The sequence below is a fragment of the Dysidea avara genome, chromosome 5 (assembly GCF_963678975.1).
Source record: "Dysidea avara chromosome 5, odDysAvar1.4, whole genome shotgun sequence".
NCBI lineage: Eukaryota > Metazoa > Porifera > Demospongiae > Dictyoceratida > Dysideidae > Dysidea > Dysidea avara.
Genome location: NC_089276.1, coordinates 23240860 through 23253739, shown reverse-complemented (window position 1 = coordinate 23253739; position 12880 = coordinate 23240860). Strand labels below are relative to the sequence as shown.

The 12880-nt window shown below is 37.6% G+C and overlaps 3 protein-coding genes across 3 annotated transcripts in view; 1 reads left to right on the top strand and 2 right to left on the bottom strand.

The window, feature by feature from the left end:
* The first annotated feature begins 7 nt into the window (after positions 1-7).
* Positions 8-7535, top strand: LOC136256987 (phosphatidylinositol phosphatase PTPRQ-like). The gene is made up of 12 exons (XM_066050077.1): positions 8-149; positions 804-1079; positions 1462-1752; positions 1811-1884; positions 1945-2194; positions 2364-2672; positions 3013-3303; positions 3775-3881; positions 5088-5295; positions 5465-5523; positions 5937-6457; positions 6523-7535. Exons 1-12 carry the CDS (start codon positions 77-79, stop codon positions 7265-7267), a joined length of 3204 nt encoding a protein of 1067 aa, XP_065906149.1. The 5' UTR covers positions 8-76; the 3' UTR covers positions 7268-7535.
* Positions 7436-12650, bottom strand: LOC136256989 (atrial natriuretic peptide receptor 1-like). The gene is made up of 19 exons (XM_066050078.1): positions 12489-12650; positions 11339-11441; positions 11154-11289; positions 10938-11055; positions 10682-10880; positions 10591-10626; positions 10425-10537; positions 10275-10362; positions 10075-10189; positions 9935-10021; positions 9616-9881; positions 9362-9558; positions 9028-9111; positions 8854-8973; positions 8620-8801; positions 8383-8522; positions 8080-8331; positions 7899-7990; positions 7436-7843 (listed from the first exon to the last, which is right to left on the bottom strand). Exons 1-19 carry the CDS (start codon positions 12642-12644, stop codon positions 7667-7669), a joined length of 2661 nt encoding a protein of 886 aa, XP_065906150.1. The 5' UTR covers positions 12645-12650; the 3' UTR covers positions 7436-7666.
* The window catches only part of LOC136256991 (atrial natriuretic peptide receptor 2-like), a 9898-nt gene continuing 9651 nt past the window's right edge, over positions 12634-12880 (bottom strand). Inside the window, exon 20 of the mRNA XM_066050082.1 lies at positions 12634-12830. Within this exon, the coding sequence (XP_065906154.1) occupies positions 12720-12830 (111 nt within the window). The 3' untranslated portion in view covers positions 12634-12719. The remainder of the gene's footprint in view (positions 12831-12880) is intronic.

Genomic DNA, 12880 nt, shown 5'->3' with positions numbered 1-12880 from the left:
TGTGAGTACAAAACACCGCCCCCATTTTAAGTGTTTCACACTTCACACAAATGGTGGTCAGTCAGTCAGTCAGCAAATGATGGCGTGGATTTTATCCTTATTCATCTTGGCGTTATCCATTACTACGACACTGCAACAACAAGACTCACGTAAGTTTATAGCTAGCTATGGACCTGTAAACAAAGCTGTGAATTAACGCTGTGTGTAAAGTTGTGTCCAAACCACCCACTGTTAACTGACTAATCATGCTTTAAGTGATGTGGTGATCGATTAGTAAGGTACAATTGCACTCTGTTAGCTAGCTACTCGATCGTATTATCTCATGGTACTGATCGAGGTATCTCCATTGATCGATAAGGGAATTGCAATTGGTGGACATGCATGGTGCCGAATTAAGGCTATAATAGGATGGAGGGTACTAAAATGTTTACTATACAATATAGCCATTTCATGCACCTTGAATAAAAGTTGTACCAGTTTGAAAAGTAAAGTTCCATAGTAAAATGTGTGGGAGGATTAGTCACTCTCCATATATCATTGTTGATACTACTAGTAATCAGATTCTGATTGCAACAATATGAAGCCTAAGACAGTGTGTTCAGCTTTTGTGACCTGATTATCAGCAAGCATTGTACACAGGCATGTGTGTTGTTGTGTAGTTATTTGATAGCTACATATTTGTGTGAATGAAGTAAATTCTTTCTCTATGAAAACTTACAAACAAATATGCAATGTTAAATGCCACTCGTGTGTCATTCTTGTCACTTGCCTCTTACATATCATTTGCATGTCTACTTTTGTAGTGCCAAGTGCTCCTACCAATGTGCATGCTACTGTGATCAGTTGTGCTAAGATCTTAGTGACATGGAGCCCTGTATCATTTAATGGAGCACAGCTAAATACGTACAAGGTGTACTACCAAAAATCAGGCTCTGTGGAAAAAAATGTGGACGCTAGTGGTACACAGAAGACACTCAGTAGACTCAATAGTTTAACGACATATAGCATCTCTGTGGTGGCTGTAAGCGGAACTACTGAAGGTGATAGATCTCCAGTAACACTGAACACCACATTTGGAGGTGAGTTATGTATAATTTCTCCTACCTGCTACTAGTATATGCATAACTAGATTCATAACCACAAGTGATATATCCTGACTGTTATTTGAGTCATGTTGTGATTGAATATAAAACTCACTATTGGTTTTGTTGTTTATGTATACCATTTGAACTGCCTAGCTAAATCACTAACCACTATATGTGTACACACATGGTGGGAGATGGTTTCTAGTGGTATCCATGTATTCATGTAGCTGTCTAGTTTATGTCTAGCTTATGTATGTAGTTGCAGATTTTATATGTGAACAAATATTGCACACTTTTTTTAGGATTTAGAAATATGTAATGTGATGTTTAACTATATTTGTAATGTAGTGTTTAGCTATATTTTTGTTGTTGGCAGCTGTTCAACCTACCAACTTACAATCTCACAACATCACTAATATCAGTGTTGCAATCTCTTGGGTGATTGTTGGTCCTAATATTGGTTGTGATGGTGCATTACTCGAATCATTTCGTACAAGGCACAAACCAGAATTTGCTATAAGACATCGACGGGGCACAGTCACAGAAACTGCTGCCACATTAAATAATTTAATACCATTTACTAACTACACTCTAACTGTGACAACGATGGATCCATCTGGAGCTAATGCACCTTCGGATGTTTTAACATTCCACACATTACCAGGAGGTAAAGAATTTTGACATTAATCTTACTGTATTGACTGTTGTTTTATGTTTTGATTTAGTCTCATCTGCCCCAGTAAATGTTACGACTATGGCAGATGAATCTGAGCCCACCCAGTTACTGATTATGTGGCAGGTAAGCAATTAAAAGCTCATTCAGTTTTATTATTGGGCACATTGTTTTGTTTATCTTTAGGAACCACTTAAAATACGAGGGATTATCTCTCACTATGATGTTGAATACATGACGCAGGGGTCATCGTTACAGACTGTTAGTACTAATGGTGCTGTAACTGAAATACATTTGACTGGCTTGGAGCCGTCTGCCTTATACACTATCCGTGTGCGAGCTAACAACTATGCCAGGTTGGACCAAAGTACATCAGATACAATACCAGGCACTTATGCAAACTCTACAAGTGTTAATATGCCTGATCCCTTACCAGGTTTGTATTTATGAATCTTGTGTGTGTGATAACTGACAATAATGTAATTAGTAAACTTTAAGAAGCCTTACTGCTAATAGAGCTGAATTCTTAAAATTGACATTTGATTTCATTGTTACATTGTACTGTATGGTTATGTCTCTATCATAAACTATATTTGGTAATCCAGTTCCTCCAGGTCCCCCAAGAGGATTCATTGTAGAAACTAATGTTGTTTATGGAGTTCAAGTGGAGCTGATATTTCAATGGAGGCCACCATCCACTGGGGATCCTGTGTTGGTTTATTCGATCAACTGTGACCGTTCCAGACCAGATGGTGGTAAACTAACTATGCTCACTTATGCAGTTTCATCGTCGGCTACTAATGCCAAGGTTGATGCAAGACCGTACACAGCTTATGACTGTTACATCTATGGGACTAGTAATTTTAGTGATGGTGATCCAAGCAGTCATGTATCTGTTGCACCAATACCTGTTGGTAAGGATCATGTATAGTGAGTGATGTATATTTCAAAGGCCTCTTGAATGCTCTGTTGTAAATAAGCAACATGACATATTGTTAGCAGAAAAGCACAATAGATTTCAACTAGTCTAAATTTGTGTGACTGGGTTTTTCCACACCTACTGAGAATTTCAGTGTTGGAATTTCAAAATTAGTGTTTAGGTCTTTCTGTTTATTAGTTCATAAACAATATATTCAGGACTGAAGACAAGTCATTTTGGTTCTACTTTATGTCGGTAAAATGTGTGTCCTTATAGCAAGTTAGTGTTATAATTAATTTTTGTATCAATTTTAAAAATGTTTATTTTATATATAGCCAGTCCACCAGTTCGTCAGCTATCACTATCACCAGTAAACTACACTCATGTCAGACTGAACTGGCGTAGACCTGGGAACTGGAATAATTATGTGATGGCCTACAATATCACATTGAAGAATACCGCTACCAATGCCACCAGAGAATTTATAGTTCAATCAACATCAATAACAATTGGGGACTTAACTGGGAACACCCCATACTCTGTTGATGTGTTAGCTATGAGTGTGTTTGGTAATGATACCTTTCTGAGCAATGCATCCAGTGTGGATTTTATTACTCCAACTGGACGTGAGTTTTATCTTAATTATTACAGTGCACAACACCTCATTAATAGGATAACCTGTGCAATTGCTTTAGACTTAACTACTTGGTCATTATAAAGAGGTGGTGGTCTTATTAAAATGGATATTGTGTTTCGTTGTAATCTACATCTGTTACATTTTATACATGCTACCATCATTCATTTGTATAACATGTATCTATGGTATACTATCACTGATCAACTACACAATAATGTGTTTTGATGACTTCTATAGTCTACTAATTTACCTAATTTGTTAAAGCCTTTATACTACAATTAAAGAATTCCACCTGATACAGTATATGTTACAATACCACATAAACTGGCTACTATACTTAAGGAATTGTTGTCGTTAGGTGTGATATGTGATCCTGTACAAGTGCTCCCTTTTAAGATAATCTAGTAATCCTAGCGGCTGCTGAGTCAAGTGTGATTGTACTTGTATATTTCATTTATAGCTCCATCACATCCTAGAAATCTTACAGTGGAGGCAGTCAGTCATGCTATTGTCAGGGTACACTGGGTCCCACCTAGTCCAACAAATGGTGACATCATACGATATGAGGTAACACTCTCTCCCTATTGTTTACCTGGTGTAGTCACTATAGTAAATATTGCTGAGTTTGTGTAGTGTCTAGTGTGTGGGGGTATTGTTAGTCAAGCCTTAAACTTTTTAAAGGTTGACAGTACTAGATATATTGTAGTTATAAAATTAAATCAGTCAATTATTGTACAGTCATATTAATGTTGATTAAAGTACATCTACTTACATACTGAGTGTCCAGAACACCAACCAATGTATTTCGTATGTACATACACTTTAAAGAGCTCACTTTAAATGACAAATTGTGCATGTGGTCACAGATGGGAGAATGTGTAATGCAATAGAATATGTTGTAAGCTACAAATTTTAGTTATCGAAGATGTGTTGGTATTTGTTCTCCTGTAGTTGAAAATTTAGACAAGTATGAACAATATAAGTTATTTTTTGAGTATGGTATCCTCTTAATGCTCATCTCTGATTGGTAGAAAAGATGTGACATTTGTCACCATAGCAGTTTCACAATTATAGCAGAATGCTATTGTACTTTGAAATTGTGTGGGAGCTGCATTTTTTCTGCAGTAGTGTCTGATATTTGGAAACCACAGGTTGTGTGGCTACTTTATAAGAGTTGATGTAGCTATGCATGTATCCTGAAAATTTCATCATATCTAAAGGTAGTTTGTGCTTTGGAAAATATTGCGGTGGCATGACCCTTACAGTAAACATTTAACCAGCACCATCATATCTGCTCACCACCGTACCTGAAGCTTACACGTTGTTTTGAAACTTAGCCTGTAAATGTTTGAGGTGTTAGTTTTGAACAAAACACACAAGTATACATAAAATTGTCCCAACATTTTATTCTTAAGAACACTAATTGAGTATCAACTACATGTAATAAATTATTAGTTCACACTCTTGATAGGCTTAGAACTGCTACACAGATACAAAGTGATCTTCAAAAAGTAAAGTAAACAAGGTTATCAGTTAATTGAAGTACATATAAAATTTATTCTTCAGTTGTTTTACAAACCTGGGAATTGTAAGTAATGATAGCAACCTCAAGTGGTCTAATGAATTTCATTAAAGTAAAATATAGAATGTATATATAAATTCATATACTTTTTATCACTTTTGTATGTGTGATGTGTGTGTATATACAGTATCTGTCATTGTGTTTTTTTTTTGTATACCCGATATGTACACACATGTATACTTGTCATACAGGTCAATGTTAAGGTCCGGTCAGAGTACACTACAGACAATGGACAGAGAGACTATACTGACTCACACAGCACCACAACTAATGAACTCCATTATGATATTCCATTACTAACACCAGGGTCAGTATATTCAGTGGATGTTACTGCACATACTTCAGAAGGATCAGGACCAACTACCTCACTGGATGTCACTCTGGATGAAGGCAGGGAGGGTAAGTGTACATCATGATAATGCTGTGTGTAAATAGGCTAGGTGGTACAGTGTGTTTTGTGTTCTAGTATGGTTTTGTTTAATAGTGAGAGGAGCAGTTAGATGTGTTCTGTGTTATGTTTTGTAACAAATCTTGTACTGTGTTCATCATAATATTTATATTGTTGTAGATGCAATTTATTACTTTCAGTTGAAGCTAAAACCCTTCACAGATTGTACTAAAGCACAAGTGAGAAGCTGTCAGCATGTGTTTATGTGTACATGTGTATGCCAATGTTCAGGGGTTTCGGGTCCCACTGTATCACAGGTTGTTCCAAGTATCACAGCCCCACTGTCTGTGATACTTGGAACAACCTCCTATCCCAACAATATTTGCCTGCATAGACTCTTAGCATGCACTACTGTAATACATATATGTACAGGTAACCCAGTGTATTGGACAAGTTCTACGATAGTTAGACTTGCTCCAGGAGCTGCGCATGGTTCATAGTACTGTATGTTTTGACAGCTGTTGCATGTGTGTGGGTAGTGGAAGGCAGATACTTTACTTGTAATTAAGTGCACATGTGCCTATATTATTGCTGTTAACTACTTACATACCAGTATTCAGCTATGAATGTTTCTATTTGATCTATATACTAGGATACTGATATCATACAACAGATTAAAACACAATTGTTAGCTGGATTGGAGGAGGAGTGTGCGTGCTTACTACCTGATGACACCATCACTGATATGAAGACACAATGTAACAGTGATGATTCACATCTCATCTATGTTGGAAGAATTGTAGGAACAGACACACTTCGTCCATCAGTCATGGTAGATCTACTTGAAGAGTGGTCTAGAGAAAGTTCTTCTGTTGTTAGTGCAGCTACTACACAATTAAACATTGATCAGGATTGTCCGATATATCTATCTTCACCTTCGGATCCCAACTGTGTTCAGACAGGTGTTACTACAGCTACAGATCCTCCTACAACAGCACCTGTAGTTAGTAATCCTACCCCCACTGAGGACACCTCTGATGAAAATACTAATCACGTGCCTATTTATACTGCGTGTATTGTTGGGGGATTTTTCATTGGCTGTTGTCTTACTTTACTTATTGTTGTGGTAGTTTTCTTCTGCAGAATTAAAAGGAAGAAGAAGGAAATTGAAGAGTATGTAGATACACATTTTATTTGTCATTTTCACTACTATTTTTGTTTTTATTTTTGTTTTGTAGGAATGCTATTTATGCTCGACCTAGTCGAAGAAATAAACGGATTAAAGTTTCCACTAAGAATAGTATAAACAACCCAGTGATGCAACCCTGTCCAGCTTATGCAATGGATGGAGACAACAGTGACTATGCCTTACCTAGAAAGAGAACTGGTAGTATTGATTCTGCAGACCTACAGTTGTATCGCACTGAGAGCAAACAGAGAGTGAATCAGCTACCAGGCACACCTGATTGTAAACAGGTTAATCCACCGCCACCACCTCCGCCCACTTCGCTCCCTCCTTATGACCTATATGATAGACCCAAGAGTATATATTCCACCCCTGTTAAACAAGCAATGAGTTTAGATGCCCTATCATCCTATGCCAATGGCCATCCTGCTAATAATATTAGGAAAGAGTCATTGTATCAGTCACCTCGTACACCTGCACTAAGTGTGGATGATCTAATACATGGAGTTCCTAAAGATAGATTCCGTTACTCATTCTCACCTCAACATATAATGGCAGCACCACGACGTAAATCACACAGTGTAGATAATTTCCTAGCACAATCACCAGCAAGAGTAGGGTCACCTGCAAGAGTGGCTACCCCTAAGGGAACATACGATGACCCACGAAGACCATCATTGCAAGTTGGCAATGGCACATACGATACTCCTAGAAAGTCTTATAACTACACACAACTTACTACAAGACCGTCTGTAGCTGATGACAAAGATGACGCAGATTACTCTTTTGTAGAATAATTGACCTGTACAATTTACTTGTGAAGGTTTTAAATTTTGCATGTCTGTCAGTATCTAGTGTTGTACATATAAAACGCAGCTATAATTAAATAATTTCGGCAATGTAATCTATACACCTAAATGTATCCCACTTTAGGTTATATAAAGTATGTATGTATGTCTATTGCATTCCAATCAATAGTATAATTTTATCTGAACATTTCATATGCACATACACACAATTGTATGGCATATAGATATTGTGCTCAATACACTTGTAACATTCTGATACATGTTAAACATGGGATGACAGACTGTCATAATATATAACACAGAAGTGAATAAATGGCTGCCGTGTTTTTAAAAAGTAGATACACCCGGGATTATAATAAGTGATTTGATTGAGATGAGAATTTCTTTTTATTCACAGACGGTTCCAGGAAGTTCAATTTTGTCCAATTGTGTGTCTCTTTCTTTGATAAAGTCCTTGTTAGTTGATATACTACTAACAGATGGCTTAGGTGACATCAAGTGTTTGTTTCCTTGTTTGATACGATCAGTACCATTTAACCAATAAGTCACCATAGGATCTTTACCCTAAAAGATGTTGAGTTACATGAAATTTTATGTGATTTGTTTATTATATTGATACCTTCACTTGAATGGTTCCTCTTTTTTCCAAGTCAAATCCACCAGCTTGTAGCAACAGTTGTGCACATGAATTGCTGACATGAATTTGCATTGCTGTAGTGTAAAGAGTAGCAAATAAGGAATGTTATACGAAGGTTTTCCTAATTATGTAGTCATTTGAGTATGAAATATAATCTACTTACGTTCACTTGCAGTTTCCATTCTTGATGCTGTGTTGACAGTATCACCAAATAGACAATATCGAGGCATCTTGGTGCCAACTACTCCGGCCACTACTGGTCCAGAATGGATACCAACTCTGATTCTTAACTTCTCTGTAGTTTTGTGTGGTATTCTAAATTTCTGTACAACTGCGATCATCTCCAGTGCCATACAGGCTATCTCAGTAGCATGATTAATGCCATTCTCACGAGGTACCCCAGACACTACCATATCTATAAATACAAAAGTATTTAGCATTATTTAAAGGTCACTCAGTAACTTACAAGCATCTCCAATTGTCTCCACCTTGTAGACATCAAACCGATCCAGTATATAATCAAACATGGTGTATAGTTCATTTAACATGTTCACAACTTGCATTGGAGTACTCTGACTGGCCAGTGAAGTGAAACCAACTATGTCACTAGAAAGATCAGGACACATTTATAGCCGTAAATTTTCTGTAGCTTACGTAACACGTACATACATAGTTACATATATACAGCATTTGGTGGCATTACCTAAAATATATTGTTGCTGATTCAAAGCTTCTAGCATCAGCTGGTTTTCCTTGTCTCAGGTCCTTGGCTACATCCGATGGTAACATACTGTGTAGTAACTGATCAGTTTTCTTTTGTTCAGCAAGTAATTCCTGAGTTCGCTCTGCCACCATTACTTCCAAATGTTTTGAATACTTTTCCATCTAGGGAGGATAATGGGTATGATGTCTTAGTAATGTGGTCTTATTAGTTTACCATTAGCATCATGTTATCAACAGGACTTTCTTGGCTTGGATTGATCTTGTGAAGTGTTTTCTTAATAGTGTCAAAGCTAGGTCTACTAGCAGGATTATGCATCCAGCACTTCTCAAACAGCTGTGAATGTAACACATGTATATGCACTCTCCCAAATCACATACTGTATGGTACCTCTAGGTATCCTTGTGGACAAGGACATCCATTGTCTTGTAGTTCGGACAGTTGTGGTCGTATACCATTCACCACCATATCCTCCTGTATGTCCGATAATGTAATGTAAGCAAACAATGTGTAGGATGGGTGAAGGTTAAAGCCACAATTACTCCCAAACACACACGATAATATTGTTTACAGCTTGTTAATGGAGCATGGGGTTGTAAGTTTGGAAGTATGTACATACACGCAACCAGGCTTAAGTATTTCTTTACAGCTTATAAATATATATCATCATGTACATATTATGTACAAGTATACTTATCACCTTACATAACACATTTATTCTTACAGAGTATGGGTCCTGTCTGGTTGCAATTTCCACCATTATGATAGCATAGCTGTACACATCTGCCGGGGCTGAGGCTACATATGTGGAACTGGCACGTATCTCTGGAGCTAGGTACACTTTGCAAGCTTGTTGTCTAGCGTGATGAATAAAGTCACTTTTCATCTCATCTACTTGTCGAAATGATGGTAATCCAATATCTAGAAATGAGATATTATGAAACCACTATAGAGGGTTGTGTTTCAATGTTTATTTACCAGTTATTTTCAGCACCCATCGATCATCAATAATGCAATTGGAGGACTTCAATCTACCATGATACAACCTCCTCTGGTGTAGGTAACCCATTGCTCTGGCTATGTCTCTTGCAAATGAGAATCGAAAGCCCCAGTTGAGTGGTATCTCTTCGTTTTGCAGAACATCATTAAGACTGCCCTTAGGACAGTATTCAGTGAGAATTGCTATATTTGGTGGCTCCACTGAAGCTCCAATAAACTTGCAGAGATTAGGATGGTCCAACTCCCTATTATAGTGTACACATACGTAAGGGTGTTTTGCCACCGACTGGTGAATTACCTAATCTGTCTGACATCTTTTCGGACAGCCATTGTAACAGAGAAGTTTAGTTTAGGTATTTTCTTAATGGCTACTGTTCTTCCATCACTACAAACATTGCACAAGTATACATAACATTAACTTTATTAGTGTTGACTCACTAGACACCAGTTTGAGTAAACAGCTGTCGTTTTTGAGTGTTGCTGAAAAGTGAGTCACCATTCTGTGGACTGTGATCTGGCGTCCACTGAAAGCTAACCAAACTCCCCATAAATCCTGTAAACCAAGTATCCATTAAAAAATAATCCTTTATGTAGCTATACAGTGACTTGGTGGGCACTAGTATCTTAAATGTACTCACCACGATATCCATGGTCCTTTTGGATGTCATTGTAATTCACAATCCAGCTCTCATCATAGAGTAGTTTGTGTTTTTGATAGTAGTACCACTGTGTATTTAAATACATAAGTTCAGTTCACTTGTCCATGTTTACACAAACTTAGCACTTACAATAACAGCAAATAACAACCCTGTTAGTGGCAGGCCAGCACAAGTGGTGACAATGAGGCCAATTGCCCATCCTGGGAATTTTCCTGGACAGCAATCAACACTGCAATTACTACCTGTAATGTTAATGAGTGTATATATAGAACATTGCGAGAGTGAGTGTTCTTACAAGACTCATCTTGTTGACAAATATCATCTCCGCACACTAAAACATAAGAATTATCATAATATCATGAATATGTGTTAGTAAACTGATATACCTGGTGGTAGAATTACACGAATCTGCTGTCCTAAAGCAATTTGTAGTGTCCCAACTCTAAGATGGGCGATGATGAAATTGTTCCCTTTTGTGTTGATAAGCACGTCACTTTCAAACTCAGTATTAATATGGCCCCATTCTGCAACAGTGTGCGTTGAAACTCTTTCTCCTGGTCGGACCCATGGCCCACAAAAATTCACCTATAAAACAATCATGCAAGTAGTTAATGAATTAGTATTCTATCATTATAAACTTACAGATGGTGCACACACATGGACATTGGCATGGTGAACACAGCATGAATCCTTATTTACAGCTTGGTTCTCAGTCGGACATTGGTGCATGTCCTCACAGAATGCTTTAGCTTCAGCAGCACTGTTACAAGAAGGAATAATATGGCTATGCTATATACACAAATCCACCCAGTCTATACAACACTAAAAACACAATGCAAAAAGTAAAGATTTTCTTACTTTTTACTACCAAAGTAAGAGTGATTTGCAAATTTTTCATAAAAGCTACTAGATATTGTGGCTCTGTAACTGACGACAAACTCTTCACCCAAATACACTGTATCATTTGGTGGGAGCAACCATTCTAGTCCCAATCCTGTAAATAAGTGCTAGCAAGACTGCACTGATAACAATAACTACTGCACCGTTACAATCAACTGTGCCATCTTGTGAAAATGACTCTCCTGCCATTGGCCAACAATCATATTGAAAGTTATCAAAATCATGCCACGCTTGGGTACAAGGAATCTACAGGACACATACAAAGAGGTAACCATGCATACAATAAACACCATGATCAATAGGTATGTTGTTAAAAGGATGTTTATCACAAGCAGTTAACAATTAATCTAACATGACCACACCACACAGGTACAATAACCATGATCAGGAGAGATTTTTATTCACACAGGTGTGTACATTCACTGACCACAATCTATCCACTGTTTTTGTAGCTACATAATTTTTACCTCATCTTATCACTTGGTCGATAAAACCGTACTGACCTCACTCATCAAGGTGATAAATACTCTTCCTATTATTTGCCATATATTCTCACTGGAGACAGATTGGCACTTACAATTAGTCCTCTTAGTGTGTGGTCCCATATAGGGCACATCTGTATACATGTCATATAGTTAAGTCACGTAAATAAACTAAGTGGGACTTGTAGTTAGCACCATAATAATATAAACTTTACACCGAGTGTGATTTGTTAAAGGCGTTATAACTATTGCCTTACGGTGACAGTTTGTTATTCATGGTCTCAGTCGTCAGTGTTAATGATAGTGATACATACAATAGGCCGTAGGGATAATGTGAGTGATGACATCAGCAGACGTAGCTAGTGTCAGCAGGCCGGTATAAACGTAAACATACATTCAGTTCACTCATCGCACATGACATTAAGAACTAGAAATACATTGCAGTTCGTGATGCATTATGCATACTTATGTTGAGATGTCAGTTGATATCAAAAGAAGGAGGTCCTTTGTATCAAAGGGGTGTGGCTAAACATGGGTTCAGGAAACCTTTGATCAATCATTGTTTTCGTTAATCCTACTGTCCTACATCCTTTGTATCAAAGGGGTGTGGCTAAACATGGGTTCAGGCAACCTTTGATCAATCATTGTTTTCGTTAATCCTACTGTCCTACATGTTATGTTAGTTAAACGTGTAAATAAACACTAAAAGTTAATTAGATTTGACACAATTCGGCCAAGTTGTCACCAACAAACTATAGACCCGACGGCGAATTATATCTGTAGACCAACTACACTCCATGCAAACACTCACCCATATTCCAAGTAGTAAAAGGAGCGCCAAGTAGCGCATCATCGCACTAGTTTTTCCAATTTCGGCTAGTAACGTTTCCCGACGCAACTTCACGAGTTGTTGATCACTAGCCCTTCCTCTTTCCGCCCACATGCGCATAACTCCGTATATTAACATCCGATCATTCACGTATATTACCACAAAATTTACACAATAAATAGTTTCGTTTTAATGTTTACGCAATATTAATGTCTATGGCATGGAGGCTACAGAGTGCTTGTGAAGTCGGAAGGCCCACTTTGCTGTTGTGACATTATTCAACCACCAGGTGGATATATTACAGGATGTATCTGGAGTACTACCCTAATAGAACAGACGGGATCACTAGCGTAGTACACACACATTATGTTAAC